Source organism: Misgurnus anguillicaudatus, chromosome 16, assembly GCF_027580225.2.
Source record: "Misgurnus anguillicaudatus chromosome 16, ASM2758022v2, whole genome shotgun sequence".
In the NCBI taxonomy this organism is placed as follows: Eukaryota; Metazoa; Chordata; class Actinopteri; order Cypriniformes; family Cobitidae; genus Misgurnus; species Misgurnus anguillicaudatus.
This window is the reverse complement of record NC_073352.2, coordinates 15,462,388-15,479,209: the sequence shown is the minus strand read 5'-3', so window position 1 is coordinate 15,479,209 and position 16,822 is coordinate 15,462,388. Positions and strand designations below refer to the sequence as shown.

The window sequence follows — 16,822 nt, the reverse complement described above, 5'->3', positions numbered from 1 at the left end:
CCGGCTGTTTTGTTTTGTATCTTCCATTGTATTATTTATCATCATTTGTATATAGAATAATACAGTAAACAACTTTAGAGCCAAATGGGAGCAAATAAAACACACACACACACAAATATGCAGCGCAGCTGTCCTTGATCCCTCTATTGAATTCATGCATCGTTGCGCAGACCGGTGGGGGTATGACATCAAACTACCGCGAGACTTGGATGTCATAAGGTGCTGCTCGATCAGCGCACGCCGCATTAATTTGAACAAACCCATCATCCTATTATCATCAATTTATATCGTTTTGTGCTTATGTAATTATCTACATCTCTCTTTAAAGGCTTTACACAAATGAGTTAAGACAACAAAAAATAAAGTAATAATTAAGACCATTTCCAGGACTGTACTATCACAACAGATTAATGTTTCCATTCAAATAGGATGTTAGACTTTCAAATTTTTCCTTATAAAGATGACAGTGGTGGGCATTTTAATATCACTAATATAATTGTTAGAATATACTGGAAGATATACATTTGCAATTCAAGTAACACAACACAAAAATGATTTGTTTACTTTTATTTAAAAACTTACTGTCTCCAGACATATAAAAATCAGAAACATTACAGTGGATAACAGAGGACAGGAAACGGTTATGCATGAGTTTATATCTCTGAGCAGGGAAAGGTGATAATATGCTTAAATGTTAACAGAAAAAGCACTAGAAAATTAAGCTTTACGTTTAAATGCATGTATATTTACACAATCTATTCAGCAGTTTTAATGTAGTGGTGAGGAACAGAAGACAGTTTTGGCCCGAAGGCATTTACTTGCAAAATCTGTCTGCACACCTTCTTTTAAATAATTACACTCATGCCATTTCAGAATATATTCTTCCTTTTCTGATACCTTTCCAATGTACCTCACATACACGTTTAAACATGGAAGATTTCTGTTGGACAACCACCTTTTGTTTTTCCTTTAAAAAAACAAAATGTTTTAAGGCCAAGACGAGGAATGATTAAAAATGAAACCCCAGACAAATGCACATGTCTGTAATATAAATTAATGTATTAGTTAAGCTTCACAAAGCTGCCAAATTCAATGCTGTAACATTTATGATCTCTTAGGATGTTATGTTGTGTTACATATTGAATATTTCATATTGGGAAAAAACTGGAATAATTCTGTCCATGAATTTATACCAAACTAATTTACAACAAGGAATAAGGCGAAAACAAACAAAAAAACTTTCAAAACTGAAAAAATCCAAACAATGCACACAATAAAAGAGGGAAAAAATATAAAATATTTAAAAACTTTACTTGCTGCATGGCTACACACTTTCATGTTTAGACATGATCTTATACATTTCCAAAACCTTTAAACTCTTACTTTGAGTTTAAAAAAAAACTAAAAGCACAGTTATAAAATCAGCACCAATTTATATATTTATATATAACTTTATTTAAATGTAGATGTCTACTTAGCTCTAATTCGAGGAGAAGAAAATCTCCACCAGACATACTACGCTAACTTCTGGTTTTATCAGACACAACACAATGGCACTACTGGAGAGATTTCTTCTTGATCATTAGATTTTAGAGGGGTCAAGCGAGCAGATATTCTTTGGATAGGCCTTGTGACTCAATGGAAGAATTGAAGTCTTTCTGTGCATCTCCACAGAGTGACTGGGAGCCTAAGTGCCTGGATTTACTAGAGCAGTTGGCACGAACAATGATTTTGATGGTGCAACAAAAGCAAAGTATTTAGCATACACCAATCACTGATCATGTCGCTAAAATCACCCAAATCTTTACACATGCACCACGTGCACTAACAAATCTGGCTCAGTGTGTTTAAGCTTTATATTGTATGTCATGATTTTTAAGATAGGACGAAAAGGAAACTAAATACTAGTTATAAAGACATGGAGGTTCTCCTCCACTTCACATATTAGATAAGAAGAATAAAATATATCAATACTCACTATGATGAGCAAAAACCTGCTTATAAATTACTACTTTACACCAGATTACTCACTATTACAAAAGGGCTATACATAACAAAGTTGTCTTTAAGTTAAAAAAGATGCATTCACCCCAGTTTCAAGAAATACCACAACTCTAAGAGATCTCACATATGTTTCTTCAAACATAATGACGTTAAGCTGTGAAATAATTATGCATATATAAATATACATATATATAATTACTTCGCAGTTATTTATATAACATACTCTTGTATGGCTAAGGACAGTCAGAGATTTCATGCTGTTCAGTATCTACCCATCACGGAAAGCCCAAACATTGATTGCAAAGACTTTGAATTGCTCCATTTTCCTTTCTGTTTTAGCAAGTGTCAATGGTTAAAGCCGATTTGGATGCCAATCGCTCCATTGAATTTAATTCTCTTTAGAGAATCAATCTGAATTCACACAAAATGTCTCTTCTCTTCACACTCCTCCAATTCTAATCTTAAAACATGGGCACTCCAAGGACCTACAAGAGAAAATGTTCAAATTCAGTTCAGTGTTTAAGGTTACTTAAAAGATGTTTAAATTTAATCATCAGTCCAGATGGGTCTGATTAGAAGTATTATGCTCTCCCTCTCTCTCTTTCTTATTTTCTTTAGCACAAGGGCAATTCAACTATGTGAAATCACTCCTGCTAGTGCCATCTAGTGGTGGTCTCTCTTTCACGTCCTTATAGGTGGAGTGAACGAGTCCCCATTACCGCTGAAAAGCATCATAACCCAGGAAATGAGTGCTTCTTACAGACTCATCCATAATGGAGGATGGGTCGAAAAAGTCGGGCTTCAGTTCTGATCGCTCTCGTCGGTTCTTCGATGGGGGCTACGAGATTCAAAAAAGGAGATAAGTTGAGTATAAAGTTTAAAATATATAAGTATAGCTATAGTTAAATGCCATAAGTCAATTACCAGATCAATATCCATGGTGTCAAAGTCCATCCCTTCATTGAGATCCTCGATCCGGCCTTCTGATGACATCATGACATCTTCCACAATGGGCTCTTCATCATCTTCCATTAGGCCTGTCCCTCGTCGACTGCAAGCAAACATGGTGGTTATGCAATCGTAAACAATGACACAATGCAGTGTTGTGTGTGTATATTAAATGCAAAGTATTTCTTCAAACTGAGAAATTCAGTTTCCTTTATAATTATTTAAAAAAATAAAAAAAAAATATTTTGAAGTTTTGCTAATGTGATTCAACACAAATAAATGCATCAATTGTTATAAAAAATGAATAAGAAAAAGGCTACATTTTATCTATGATCCCTTACATGGCATGCTGAAGGTTGGTCCTTAATTTGGCGTAGTTCATGACTCTCTCCTGATGCTGCCTGGCCACTTCCTCTTGCTGCTGTCTCTGTGCTAGCATCCAAGTGACTTGTGTGTTGTAAAACAATAAACACCAAACCTCACTAGATCCCTTCATTTCTTACCAAACCACAAGCTTACCAGCTCATTGGAATATTGATCCGCTTACTTGTAGTCCATGGGTGTCTGGTGAATATGTGGCTGTGGAGTGGGAGGGTGCGAATGCTGCTGTTGCTGATCAGGAGTCATGGTGTACACACCCATGTAGCTCTCTTCGTGCCGCAGGCGTTTGGGTTCTCTCATGATGGTGGACGTGAGGTGAGGTGAAGGCATCATGACCGGCGTCTGCATGCTTTGCTCACGGTTCATCCACATCTCAGTGCTGCTACTGCTGCTCTCCTCTGTGTCAGGACGGCAAGAACAGAAACACAACCCAAAGAGATCAGTGAAAGACACAAAACAAATCAGCAACGACGGCCGAAACCAAACTTTATTCAGCAGCTTGATTCTGATTGGTTGGTCGTCGAGGTTTGTTAATCAAATGGTTTCAATAACAATATTTATTGTAAAAGCAATGTTTATTACCTTCAGGTACTTTTCTCTTGCTTGTGGCAGGCTTAGCTTTTTTGCTCCTGACAGAAGAGCTGCGACTGCTGATGCCACTGATCACGGACATGGTGTCATCATCACCCCCTGCCTGCAGTGAGTTCCTATAGGAGATGAGCGGCAGCCAGCAGTCCTCCCTCTGCAGGGCCATCTGAAATGTCATGAAGCGCTCCAAATACATGTGCCTTTACACATAGAGGAAAGAGAGAACCAGCATTACATCAAGCAGACTCACATGGAGATATTTACTGGAGAATATGCTTTAAGTATAACCTCACTGGTATTAAAATTGTATCCACCACATAATATGCAATAAAATACTATTTACTGCAGTTAAGTAGGTTAGGATACTTATATCATGGATATAGGTAAGGCTGTCACAATTATGAAATTTGGCTGACGGTTAATTGTTTAATAAATTGTTAGGATTATTAATAGCCTGTTTATTGCTTTGACATTTAATTCTCATACATTTTTTGTTTATGAAATAATTTTTACATTGTTGTGATTATTTAAATTAAATATTTTGCAAGGTTTATCTGGCAGTAAATATTTATACACATTACACATTTTTAAAAGTAATCTGTTTTTACAGGCGCTGCAGCTCCCCCTTGTGTTTTTTAGAGAAATGTGCAATCATTGTGGTGATCTGCAATCATCGCGATGTGGTCAAAAAATTGATTATTTAATCATTGTGACAGCCCTAGATATAGGCACTCAGAAATATTTGATTCGTAAGTACAAAAACACTAGGAAAAACTCTAAAATGGTTGCTTACACGGTCCGCTTGTCCTGACGCATGAGTTTGGATGAGAACTCGCTGAGAATGTCCAGAAATGCCAGGTTGAGGGGAGGATATCCCTCACCTTGAGGATTCGGCTCTTTAAAGGCAAACTCGATACCATCCTTAAGACACAGAGAAATGTGTTAAATAGGCACACTGTGTAATACCACATACAATCAGTTTTTTTAAGCGTATGGTGACTTACTTGTGTAACATGGCGATGGCCTCTCTGGTCTTGACCTGATCCAGACCGAAGGTCAGAGAGAAACGGCGAGCGAGCTCTTTAATGCCACAAAAAGCCGAGGCTGAACGGTCAAAGCTGGGACCCAGATCTGATAGCATTTCATTGAAGAGCTACACACACCAAAGGAAAAAGATGGATATTTAACCTATTCATGCAAGATAGTAGAAAGATGAGCTTATGGCAAATTGACAGAATACAGATGAGAAAAGAGACATCCTATACAAACTTTATAATGTGTTAAAACTGACCTGCTGTAAGCTCAAAATGAGGGTCTTGGCACACTGGATCTTGTCGATCTGTCTCGTCTTACTCATTGTTTCCTTGATGATGTCACCATAGTCATTGTAATACTAGAAAAAAAAAACAAAGTGATCTTTTCAGAGAGACCTGTGGATGCTTATACATTAAAAACCCTAAAAAGAGTTCAAGAATGAAGATGCTTACCCTCATATACTGCTTAAATATATCTGCACCAGTGTTCATCTCAACCACATTGTAAATAATGAGTTTGCAGTATGCCGCCAGAAGGTTTCGCCTCTTGTGCAAAGCTTCGATTTTTCCTGCTTCATCATCCTGCTGTCCATCTGCTTAAAAATAAAAGCAAAAAAATATATATTACAGTAAAGTATAATACACTTTAATATTCAGTTTTTACTTTAGAGCAGTGACTTCGTTTTAACTGTGTTTTCTAGTTTTCTGTATATTTAGTTAGATCTTAATAGTTTAAAACTGCTAAATTAAATTTCTATGAACAATGTTCACATGTTTTAAAGGAAAACACCACAGTTTTTTTCAATATTTTACTATGTAACCATACTTATACGTGTAACTACTCATGTAACAGTCTTTAAATAGGGAAAAAATGGAATTGTTTGGTGGCTTCTAAATTCATCCCTGTTTGGATCCTAATGAATGAATGGGGCTAGGCTAAATGCTAACACATTCACAACGCGCTGTACAAAGATTAAGTGTACGCATTGAATAAAGATTGGTATGCATTAATTTGAGGTAAGAACACAGTAAACTATTGAAAAACGATGGTGTTTTCCTTTAACAACAATATATATTTAATGTTTCTCTTTAACACTGTTAAAGGGATAGTTCACACAAAAAAAAAATTCTGTCTGAATAATGAAGCAGAAAACAGAAGCACCATTTACTTCTATAGTACTATGGACATCAAAGGTGCTGAAAAACAGTTTGGTTACAAATGTTTCTTAAAATTAAAGTTAATTGCAATTAACCGCATAATTGTTTGTTTTTGCATAATAAATAAATGGATGAATATATATATATATATATATATATATATATATATATATATATATATATATATATATATATATATATATATATATATATATATATATATATATATATATATATATATATATATATAAATAATTATTTTTTTATTTAGATCTTAATATTTTATATTGTATATATACATAAAAATATATACAAATAAAACATTTACTTAAATGTATACTTGTATGTGTGTATCTATATACATAATAATTACACACACAAATATATTATGCTACACAAACTTAAGCAATTAATCTTTTGACAGCCCTACTTAAAATATCTTCCTTCGTGTTCAGCAGGAACAAACAAAAAAATAAAAAAGAATTTTCATTTTTGGGTGTACAATCCCCTTTAAATTTCACTGTCTAGTGGCTTTGTCAAGCTTCCAAAAGGTTACAGATTTAAAACAAATAAATAAATAAAAAATATATATATATATATATATATATATATTTTATTTAATCACATTTTCAAAAGTCTTGAAAATGCATTTTAGTTTAGTTTGAGTTTATCCAGTGTAAGGTTTTACTTTCATAGTTGAAAACGTTCTCAATAATAACTGGCTGGCATTAAAAGCGCACACCTCTGCCCTCTAGTGGTTACTTTGAAACACTGCTTTACAGCACATTAGGCTACTACAAGCTGTTATGTCCAAACAACTCTCATTTTAAACCCCTCAACCAATTTCAACAAGATTAAGTGGTGCTATAAGCGTCAATCTTATGAAATCAATTAAAAACACCAATCAAATTGCCTTTGCGTTCCCAATCAACATTAAACAGCCAGGGGAATCAAATCCATTCAACAAAGCCTGTTAGCACCGACTAAAAGTGATTAGCAGTGATAGACCATCTGTGCTGTTGTTGTCTTCATCCTGGTCAATAAATACGTGGTCCAGAATGAAACTGAGAAGCTCGGACTGCAAAGACGCATCGGGTGTGTATACCAGGGGCTCTAGGGCTTCTCTACCCCCTGACATTATCTGATGACTGAAGATCATCAGCAGATCACAGAGGATGGTAAAGGCCTGTGAAAGAACACACAGTCAGGTATGGACAGTTTTATAAACACAGTTTGCAGCTTAAGACTGGCTTTGGTGATACAGGCCTGTTCTTTGACGGCAGTGTTGACGCTTGTTAGGTAACGCAGGCACATGAGACAAAATGCCCTCATTTGCTTCCTCAAAGTCAACATATCCTCCTATAGAGAACAAATTCCTTGTTGACATTCAACAAACCACAGCAAATAGGAAAAACGAATAGATACAAATGGAAGAGACAGGTGAATGAAACAAGGGAGCTACCTTTTTAGAAGTCCCCTCAGAGACCTTCGCTAAGTGCCAGAGAATGACGTAATGTGTGCATTGCAAAGCGTGGATGACAATCTGAAACAGATGGGTAATGTTACCAAACAAGAACAGCAAACATTAACATAAAAATATGTAAAGTTAAAGAAATAATTTCTGTGCCACTCGCTGCAAGAATCCAAGCAAAACTTCAAAAACAATGTCTGCGTTTTTTTTCCAAGTTTTAAAAACACTCCACCTTTGATCAATTGGTTGGACACTAAAGGCCTAAGTATGGTCAATTTCTTACGAATACACAAGGGTCCACATACAGTGCGTGTGATGCAATTTTCGTCATCAGAAGAGAAGAAATTTTTGAAAACCGCGTACATTGCGAAGGTCACGCATGCGCCTACCAGAGAATGTAGGATGTAGCATTTTGTCGCAATGTTCATGCATCAAACGTCTGTGTACACGTACGAATCAAACTATGTTTAGCAAGGCTCGCGTACACATAAAAACAGACTATACTCTGGCCTTGGGATTGTTTTGAGCCCCAAACACATACCTAATATTTGTTACGAATAACGAGCGAATAACAATTCTATGTGTGGCTGTTAGTGGCACATATCCACTTACAGGTATAGTTGACCCGAAAATGAAGTGTCATCATTTACTAAGCCTCATGTTGTTATAAACCTATAAACACAAAGGAATACATTTGTAATGAAGCAGAAAACCGAAGCACCAATAACTTCCATAGCAGGACAAAATACTACTATAAAGGTCAAAGGTGCCCAAATTGGTTGGTTACAAACATTGCTCAAAATACCTTTCTTTGTGTTCAGCAGAACCAAAAAAATTAATACAGGTTTGTAACAACATGAGGGCGAGAAAATGACAGAATTTTCATTATGGGGTTAACTATCCCTTTAAAGAAATCTTCATATACACATGCCCTATGTTACGGCTTATAGCAAATACCTGCTCAGGCATGTCACCGTTTTCAATACCAGTGTTCAGTAACTTGTAATTGCTGGTAAAGAGATCCCATTTAGACAGGTCATGAGCATTGTAGCATAAAAAGAGGAGGTGGGGTTAGAACAAGAGGTCAATAACATCACTCTTATGTTACTGTACATTACATTAGAAACCTATACGATTTATATGAAGCCAACACTGAAACGCTTACTTGTGGAAAGCAGTGATCCTCTTCAGTGTGGACAGAACTTGGTAAGCATCATCTTCATCTGTTTCTTCACCCTGTAAGAACAGAAGCGCAAAATGAGGGGTGGGCAATACAGGCTCAAAATTATATCATTTAAGAATTTTTGCGGTAATTATATTTATGATGGTATAAAAAATTATGGAAAAGGAAGGGCAATTTCCATCCAATGAGCTGTCATTGATGACAGAGTACCTAATTCAAAGTGTAAATCCATTGTCAGAAATATCATTAAAGTGCAAACATAGTGACACAATCACACAGCATGAGTCTAATTTAAACAAAGTACAAACTAGACATGAAATGGTATAAAAATTGTACATCACCATTAAACTTCCACAGACTTTCAGTAACTTTCACAGATCCCAGTAACTTAATTCATTAGCTAATAATTTAAAATTTAGATTTTTAAATGATTTTATATGTAAGTGCACTTTTGTTCGCATAAACATCAAATAAATAACATTAAGATTAATCATGGCACATTTGGGTTTGTGAGATAAATGCTCATGTAGTTCAGATAAAAATCAAGTGAATAAATCAGATTTTTATATAAACACAAAAGAAAGGCATCTGTCTGTTGTGAGATATGGGGTGTATTTAGGACCCAGGAGTGAACGAGGCACCAACGGTTTAAACCGAGCTTTAAACTCATCAGATTGCATAATTTAATGGAAAATTAATAGAAAAGATGGATCTGTCTAATTAAATATGAAGTAAACATGCGTCAGTACAACTAGTATGTGAACATTTTTTTTTTTTATTTAAATTCAGTCAGTAAAGTAAGTTACTGTGATTACAGTGGTACGAGTTGGAAGTGTTTTCCCTATATAACGCGACTCCTTAACACATTAGTTTAACAGTGACTAAAGTAATTTGCACAGCGATGCTCGGTTGAGTCATTAGTTTACTTTTTGGCCGCACATCACCCACTGCTACTCCTCGCGCACCTTTACAGCTTGTTGTACTCGCGTTGCTGACATGCTGCTCTTGCTTTCAGCTGTTGTTGCTGTGCGTGTTAGGGAACGTAAATGCACCACACGTCATCACGTCGCTATATCATTGATATCGTGATATGACTTTTTATCATGTAAAAATTTATACCGGTATTATCGTGAACGGTATGATATGGCACACCCCTAATTGTAAGCTCTACTATATTGCAGAGGTAGTACAATCAGCGTACAATGAACTAGGGATGTCCAAAACTACATTTTTTTTAATACTAGCTAGTTGTGTGTAGTCAAGTCAATAACATTACACAGAAACCACTGAACTAAAAATCTTTGCTGCTCAAGAAGGTTGGGCATTTTGTGTCGTGTGGGTACTATATATCTAAATGTATCCAGAATCACCACTGATGATCAATATTACAAAACAGTAGTCTAATAAACTAGGTAAGTACAATAGTTATTATAACTAAACAACCAGCCACTCCCTACAGATTTCCTCAACAAAAAAAAGACTATACAGCATCATAGGGTCAAAAAAATTATGCACATGTGTTCCCATGTCGACTTTATTTATCTTTAATCCCTTCCTACTCCTGTACTAGGTGTATTTGTTTTTACAATTTAGATAATGTGTCTGATATAATTAAAATGTAATAATTGTCAAGGCTGTTGGAATATGACCGACTGATATGTTAAAATCCAATATCATATTGTTATGTATGCCGTTTTGTGGTTCAAAATAAAAATATAAGTTAAAAGAAAGCTCAACCAGCTCTGTTTGTTTTGCAGAACTTCCGCCCAGTGCCATCTGTTGTTCTCACCTCCTGCAGGAAGTCCTCCAGAAGCCTGTTAAACTTGTCCACCAACTCATCCAGGAGCTGGCTGCGGGCGATATCCACTCGATTAAAGATGGTAAATTCCTCGTTGCAGAGCGAGTGGTAGGTTTTGGAGCAGGCCTCCAGCACATCCGTGTCTGTGTGCTTTTCCACAATCTCTCTGATTTGTCTTAACAATGAATCCAGGTGCTGCCATAGAAACAACTTTTTAGACAATCGCTCTATTGCAAATAACCAGCATTCACATGCTAAACCGCACAACAGGTGTACGCTTTTTAAATGAGGTGTGGTACAGACCTTTTCCAAACGGCCTGTGGTGTAGATCTCCAGATCAAAGAACTGGGGAAGCTGGAGCAGGTTTGTCAATTTCTCGGCATCAACAGAGTACTGAAAAAGAAATTGCATTATACATATACACACACAAATGTACAACATAGAGAAAGACAAAATAAGTCATGGTTAATTAGGAAGGATCAGTGTTTCACCTTTGCAAGTAAAGCTGGCAGTGCTATCGCAAAGATCTCCGTCATCCTCGTCCGGTCATCAAGCTGAGTTTTCTTCTCCTTTGCTGTCAGAACCTAAAATGAGATCCAGTGACAATTAGGAACGGTGTCATCACAGACCCATCACTATATGTGTGTGTGCATGATGCGAGGTCTTACCCTCTTGCCCGTGCCTCTGCCCACAGGCGGATGGCACTCTGCAGCCTGACGGATGGTGCACAGCATGATCTCTATGAGAGCCGTCTCCTGCCTGTCTGTCAGAGCTAGAAAACACCAATGCACACAAGTAAATAACTCATTCCCTCTGTTGCAAAGTATAACAACTTTCACATTTGTGAACAAGATGCACGTTTTACTACATATTTTGCACGTGAGAAGATCTTTATAATTGTGATGTGCTCACACCTTCCTCTCCAGGAAGTGGCTCATCCAGAAGTAGACTGATCATGCACTCCCAGTCCTTCAAGATCTCTGCTGCACAATCCCACATGCTGTCCACTAGGTAGGCAGCATGCTCGTGAAGCTGAGGAACAAAGCATGTAAGTGAACTTTAAGTAATCTCAGCCTTCACACAGAATGTGTTGACAAAATATGTACTTCATTTAAAATCTCTTTAATGAGTCGAAAGGTAAAGAAACTTTACCTTTAGCAGAAAACTGCTCTGATTTAATACTCATGCATTAACCGAAAGGCTTAACATTGTCAGTAGCTCACCTCGCTCTCCAGGAAGAAAAAGACAGTGGTTTTGATAAGATTGGCATTCACGCTCTGTCTGCCTCGTCTCTTGGGCATGCTGTCGTCCTCTGGGTCTCGATGACTAAACAGTCTGTCAACGAAATAAAAAAATTGTCAGTTATCCAATAATAGCTTCAATAAGAAGTTACATGCCTCCTTAAATTTCTCCATCTAGACATAAGCATGCATTCATCAGCAAAGGTTCATTTCCAACTTCATGGTATAAAGACATGAAGACTCACTTCTTAAAGAGGAACTCTCCCGCTGCCACAGCGACAGGTCGGTGGGCCGAGTACACTAGATGGTACACACTTTCACAGTCCTCTGCAGTCAGTACCTCATCGCTGCTACTGTAATAGACAACAACAGCAGCACATGAGCATAGTCACAATGATAACCTTTACCTTTAGCAGAAACATGTTCAGGGTTTGTTTAATACGTACTGTAACACCAACGTCAGCAGTTTTATTGCTTGAACTGCAACGTCATATTCCTTGTCCAGCGTCATGGACACAATGCGGTCCTGAGAGGAACAAAACACCATACCGACATTTAAAACAACTAATTGGAAGCTCACAAACTGCTTTCGAGGACATATTTCTGAGATGAGAAGGTGCTCCAGATGGTTCTCTCACCTTGAAGCGGCTGGTGAAGAGCTCCAGCTTGGCATTGAGCTCACGGTTATAGTACAGACCCTGCAGTGCGGTCAGACACTTGAGACGCACCTCACCTTGCTGAGACAGAGAGACATTTACAGGTTAAGGACTGTGGCACAGATAAATCACGTATAGGAAAACAAGTATGGGGAAATATACTGAATCCTCACCTTGTCATGCATGGTCCAGCCCACATATTTAAGATAACTGTCATTAAGAAAAGCATCGCTGTACATTTTCATCCACACACCAATCTCCTCGATGCAGATCGCCCGGATCTCTGCTATCGCGTCGCTGAGGAAAACAACAAAAAAAGTTTATTAATCCACCAAGATTGTATCTGTGTTATTTATTTGATTGGTAACTGAAGAGGAGGTTGTACGGTTATAAAATTAGCTTTCTGTAAGTGCATACCGATATCGATGAACAAAGACACCCTTGAAAATGGCGTTCATCATGTTTTCAATTTCATCCTGATTTTCTTGTAACTGCAAAGAAAAAAAATCATTATAATCAATGCTGCTGGCAGGGCACGGACCACACTCCAAGTCAATGTTTGTACACCTATTCCTTTTTCACCAATACTCTAAATTGTAGAAAATAATACCATAAAACTAAAAATATGTATGGAGTCACCATCTTTATTATAAACGTATATCTGCCTACAAACACAATTGTGCAAGCATTTAAGTCACACAAATCCAAATTCAGGCAAATATGTCCTATTGCAGGGGTGTCCAATCCTGCTTCAGGACAAAGTTTGGACACCACTATCCTAATGTTAGACAGGTAGTTTATATCTTACTGGGGCAGTTTTCCAGGCAAGGTTTATATCAAACCAGGACTAGGCCATAGTTATATTATGACACAAGTCGATTTTTACAAATATGCCTTAAAAAACATCACTAGTGTGCATCTTAAAGAGACACTCCACTTTTTTTTTGAAATTATGCTTTTTTCCAGCTCCCCTAGAGTTAAACATTAGATTTTTACCGTTTTGGAAACCTTTCAGCCGATCTGCAGGTCTGGCTGTACCACTTTTAGCATAGCTTAGCACAATCCATTGAATCTGATTAGACCATTAGCATCGTACTAAAAAATAACCAGAGTTTTTTCCTATTCAAAACTTGACTCTTCTGTAGTTACATCCTGTTCTAAGACAGACGGAAAATTAAAAGTTGTGATTCTTTATGCCGATATGGTTAGGAACTATACTCTCATTCTGGCGTAATAATCAAGGACTTTGCTGCTGTAACATGGCTGCAGCAGGTGTAGTGACATTACGCAGCAGCTGAAAATAGTCCGATTCGTATTTTTTAATATAGTAGGGGACTATTTTCGGGCACTGCATAATATCACGCCTGCTGCAGCCATGTTACATCAGCAAAGTCCTTAATTATTATGCCAAAATGAGAGCAGGGCTCGAAATTGCGACCATTTTGAATTTAATCACGAAATTTAATCTGTGCGACCTTAAAATATATTTGGGAGCATTTGTGCGACTGCCCATTTTGTTGTGACGCGAGTTGATTGTGATCCTGCGTACTGGCGCTGTCCCAGGTTCAGTGTTCTCTCCAACGATACATAACCAATCAAATTTCACCATTAAGTTCTTGCGTTTAATGAAGACCGCAGATTGGCTAATATGAGCGTCAGTCATTCCTTGTTGCCGTGAAGCGCGGAAATGTGAAAAGACGAACGCGTCGCGAGCATGACGAGAGCGAGCCGATTACAGCCAAGGTTATTACTGTATTTTTTGACGACGATCCGGCATTCAAATGTAACTCCACCACCGAAAAATACGAGTTGACGTTAAACCTTTCAGAGAGAGTGGCTTAAAGATTTCGAGTGTCTCCGCTATGAAAATGTAACTTACTGTGTTTACTGTAAATCCTGTAAAACGGCGTTAATGGCGGAATCAAAACATTTTAAGCGCCAGACGTACCTTGCTTAAACATGGCGAAAGTGCCAAAAACACAAGACGTGTCATGACAAATGTGTTTATTATTGATGGAGACACCGACCTGTCTGTCAAAGTGTGTTTGATGGTGTATGTGCGCATGCGCTGGTGAATGGACATTCGACAAACATCCTTGTGGTCCATGTTGCTGTGGAATACGACAATGCTGATGGTATGTTTTTGTTGTATTTTTTAAAACATTGCCTATTTAGTAGTAAAAGCATCCTGGTAATGCAGTTATCAATACCAATATATATTAGCCTTCTATATTAGGGTCACTTTTGTAATGTCACAATTAATCAGTGTTTTACGTGTGTGCTAGATTTTCTATGTAATCTTAATCATGTTACCTGTAATTGTTAAATTATTATTGCTGCAATACTATTTCAACAGCATTTGGGTATTAATTTAGGAATTTATGCAGCAAAAAATAAAATAAAACAGAAGACCAACTTTTAAATGCTGGCCATAGGACGTGTAAAGCCCGGTGGTGGTGTTTTATTTTTCACAAAATAAATCTATTAACATTTACATTGTAGTTGTGGTGCTTTTAAATTTTTTGATGGATGCGCCTAAATTTTTGCTGGTGCTCCTAACTCTTTAAAGTTGGGAGCACCAGTGCTACCAAATAAAAAAGTTAATTTTGAGCCCTGGAGAGTATAGTTCCTAACCATAACGGCATAGGAAATTACAACTTTTAATATTCCGTCGGTCTTAGTACACAATGTAACTACAGAAGAGTCAAGTTTTAAATAGGAAAAATATCCAAACTCTTTGGTTATTTTTAGCACAATGCTAATGGTCTAATCAGATTCAATGGATTATGCAAAGCTATGCTAAAAGTGGTACAGCCAGACCCGGAGATTGGCTGAATGGATTCCAAAACGGTAAGAATCAAATGTTTAACTCTGGGGGAGCTGGAAAATGAACATATTTTCAAAAAAAAGTGGAGTATCCCTTTAAGACAAAGCAATGCACTGATACATTTTAAAAAATATAAGTGCAAGCTGTTTCAGTTAAGGCAGCTCAAACTAGCATTTTAGTTTTGGACTAAACTTAAGTCCTGTCTGGGAAACCGCCCCAATGTGTATATTCATAAAAACATAATAGCGCATGTTATAAACTACATCTACTATAGCACTTCACAATAGAAGTCTACTGGGCAATAGTTGTATGCATTACCCTTCAGACTCCCATTGTAAATACGTTTTTGTACAAGTTTTAATCCGCAAAAACTCAACTAATGTGTTTGTCCACATGGTTTAATTCAATTTTTAAGACATCAGTAAACCCTATCTCTCTCTTACTCACTCTCTCACACAAACACAGATGGCATCACAGCAGGGCGTGTTATTACATAACCCAGTTCATTTACAGTGCCAGTTAAACACAGCACTGTCACTTGCGGCCATTCACAACTCTGCCTGACCTGATGACACAAAAACCCTTTTTCTAAATAACTTATTCCATTTACAGTCAGCTTGTAGTAAAAGAAAATGAGTTCAGATTAAAAGTGTTTGTGTTTGCTTGTTTTGTGGCTTCTGGCCAGCGGGGGCGTAGCTGTTTTGTAATAAAAGCAGCAAACGCTGCCGTGACATGGCAGTCACACGCAAACAGACGTGAAACTCCACAAAAAAAAAAGAGTCCTGACTAATCTAAAAGTTTCATTTAACTCCGCCCCATCAGCTTCAATAGCAAAAAAACATAGCGAGCTGCTCAAGTACTCCACGATATGCTTTGTTCTGTCCGCCTGGTTTTACCAAGCAGTTAACAGCACGTGCCCATAATTGTTTCTGGAATCTCAGAGGATGCTCACCTCCTTGCGTTTCTGAAGGAGAAGCTCTAGCCTGTCGTTGGCCCTCTTGCCGATCATCTTGTTCCTCTCCGCCTCATACTGCCGCTGAGTGTTGTCCATGTTGATGCTGAGGTTCAGTGCTACATTCACGAGGGCCGTCATCAGCTTCATGGCTACATGAGCATCATCAGATATTAAAAACAAGATTCACAAAATTAAGTTACAGATACTACTGAAAGACCTGTTCTGACCTGCCAGTGTGCTAGTGTGTCTGAAAGCTCGGACTTGAGAATCAGAGAGCCCGGTGAGTAGCGAGATGACCGTGTCCATCATGTACTCGTCATAGATGATGCTGTACTGACACTGTCGTACCAGCACACCGATGAACTCGCAAAAACTAGACTTGAACTTCTTCCACTGTGGACCGGCCATGGTGAGCGGGTAATCTCCACTGTCCTGAAATAACAAGTCATAGTTAGTTTAGACATAGCTAAATGTATTATTAAACTCTAGTGCTATCTCTACAGGACTCTACGAGCACAGAAAATGTGAAAATTGTGTAGATCACATATGGAAGAGGTCATGTCCGGGGAATTGACTAA

The 16,822-nt window shown here is 37.5% G+C and overlaps 1 protein-coding gene across 4 annotated transcripts in view; it reads right to left on the bottom strand.

Annotated features, from left to right (window-relative positions):
* Positions 1-1,755: 1,755 nt before the first annotated feature.
* The window catches only part of stag2b (STAG2 cohesin complex component b), a 30,364-nt gene continuing 15,297 nt past the window's right edge, over positions 1,756-16,822 (bottom strand). The window contains exons 7-34 of one of the 4 annotated variants that reach the window (XM_073854167.1): positions 16,472-16,676; positions 16,242-16,393; positions 12,880-12,953; positions 12,636-12,759; positions 12,445-12,543; positions 12,253-12,332; positions 12,052-12,159; positions 11,789-11,900; positions 11,480-11,597; positions 11,234-11,337; positions 11,057-11,149; positions 10,869-10,958; positions 10,557-10,760; positions 8,754-8,820; positions 8,542-8,633; positions 7,576-7,656; positions 7,380-7,472; positions 7,122-7,299; positions 5,409-5,548; positions 5,213-5,314; positions 4,929-5,074; positions 4,715-4,846; positions 3,916-4,121; positions 3,505-3,731; positions 3,294-3,412; positions 2,929-3,055; positions 2,765-2,842; positions 1,756-2,489 (exon numbers count right to left, since the gene is read on the bottom strand). In XM_073854167.1, coding sequence (XP_073710268.1) covers positions 2,466-2,489; positions 2,765-2,842; positions 2,929-3,055; positions 3,294-3,412; positions 3,505-3,731; positions 3,916-4,121; positions 4,715-4,846; positions 4,929-5,074; positions 5,213-5,314; positions 5,409-5,548; positions 7,122-7,299; positions 7,380-7,472; positions 7,576-7,656; positions 8,542-8,633; positions 8,754-8,820; positions 10,557-10,760; positions 10,869-10,958; positions 11,057-11,149; positions 11,234-11,337; positions 11,480-11,597; positions 11,789-11,900; positions 12,052-12,159; positions 12,253-12,332; positions 12,445-12,543; positions 12,636-12,759; positions 12,880-12,953; positions 16,242-16,393; positions 16,472-16,676 — 3,375 coding nt within the window. In that variant the 3' untranslated portion in view covers positions 1,756-2,465. Of the gene's footprint in view, positions 2,843-2,928; positions 3,056-3,293; positions 3,413-3,504; positions 3,732-3,915; positions 4,122-4,714; positions 4,847-4,927; positions 5,075-5,212; positions 5,315-5,408; positions 5,552-7,121; positions 7,300-7,379; positions 7,473-7,575; positions 7,657-8,541; positions 8,634-8,753; positions 8,821-10,556; positions 10,761-10,868; positions 10,959-11,056; positions 11,150-11,233; positions 11,338-11,479; positions 11,598-11,788; positions 11,901-12,051; positions 12,160-12,252; positions 12,333-12,444; positions 12,544-12,635; positions 12,760-12,879; positions 12,954-16,241; positions 16,394-16,471; positions 16,677-16,822 lie in introns of all 4 variants that reach the window. The other 3 variants (XM_073854164.1, XM_073854166.1, XM_073854165.1) reach the window with 3 other exon arrangements.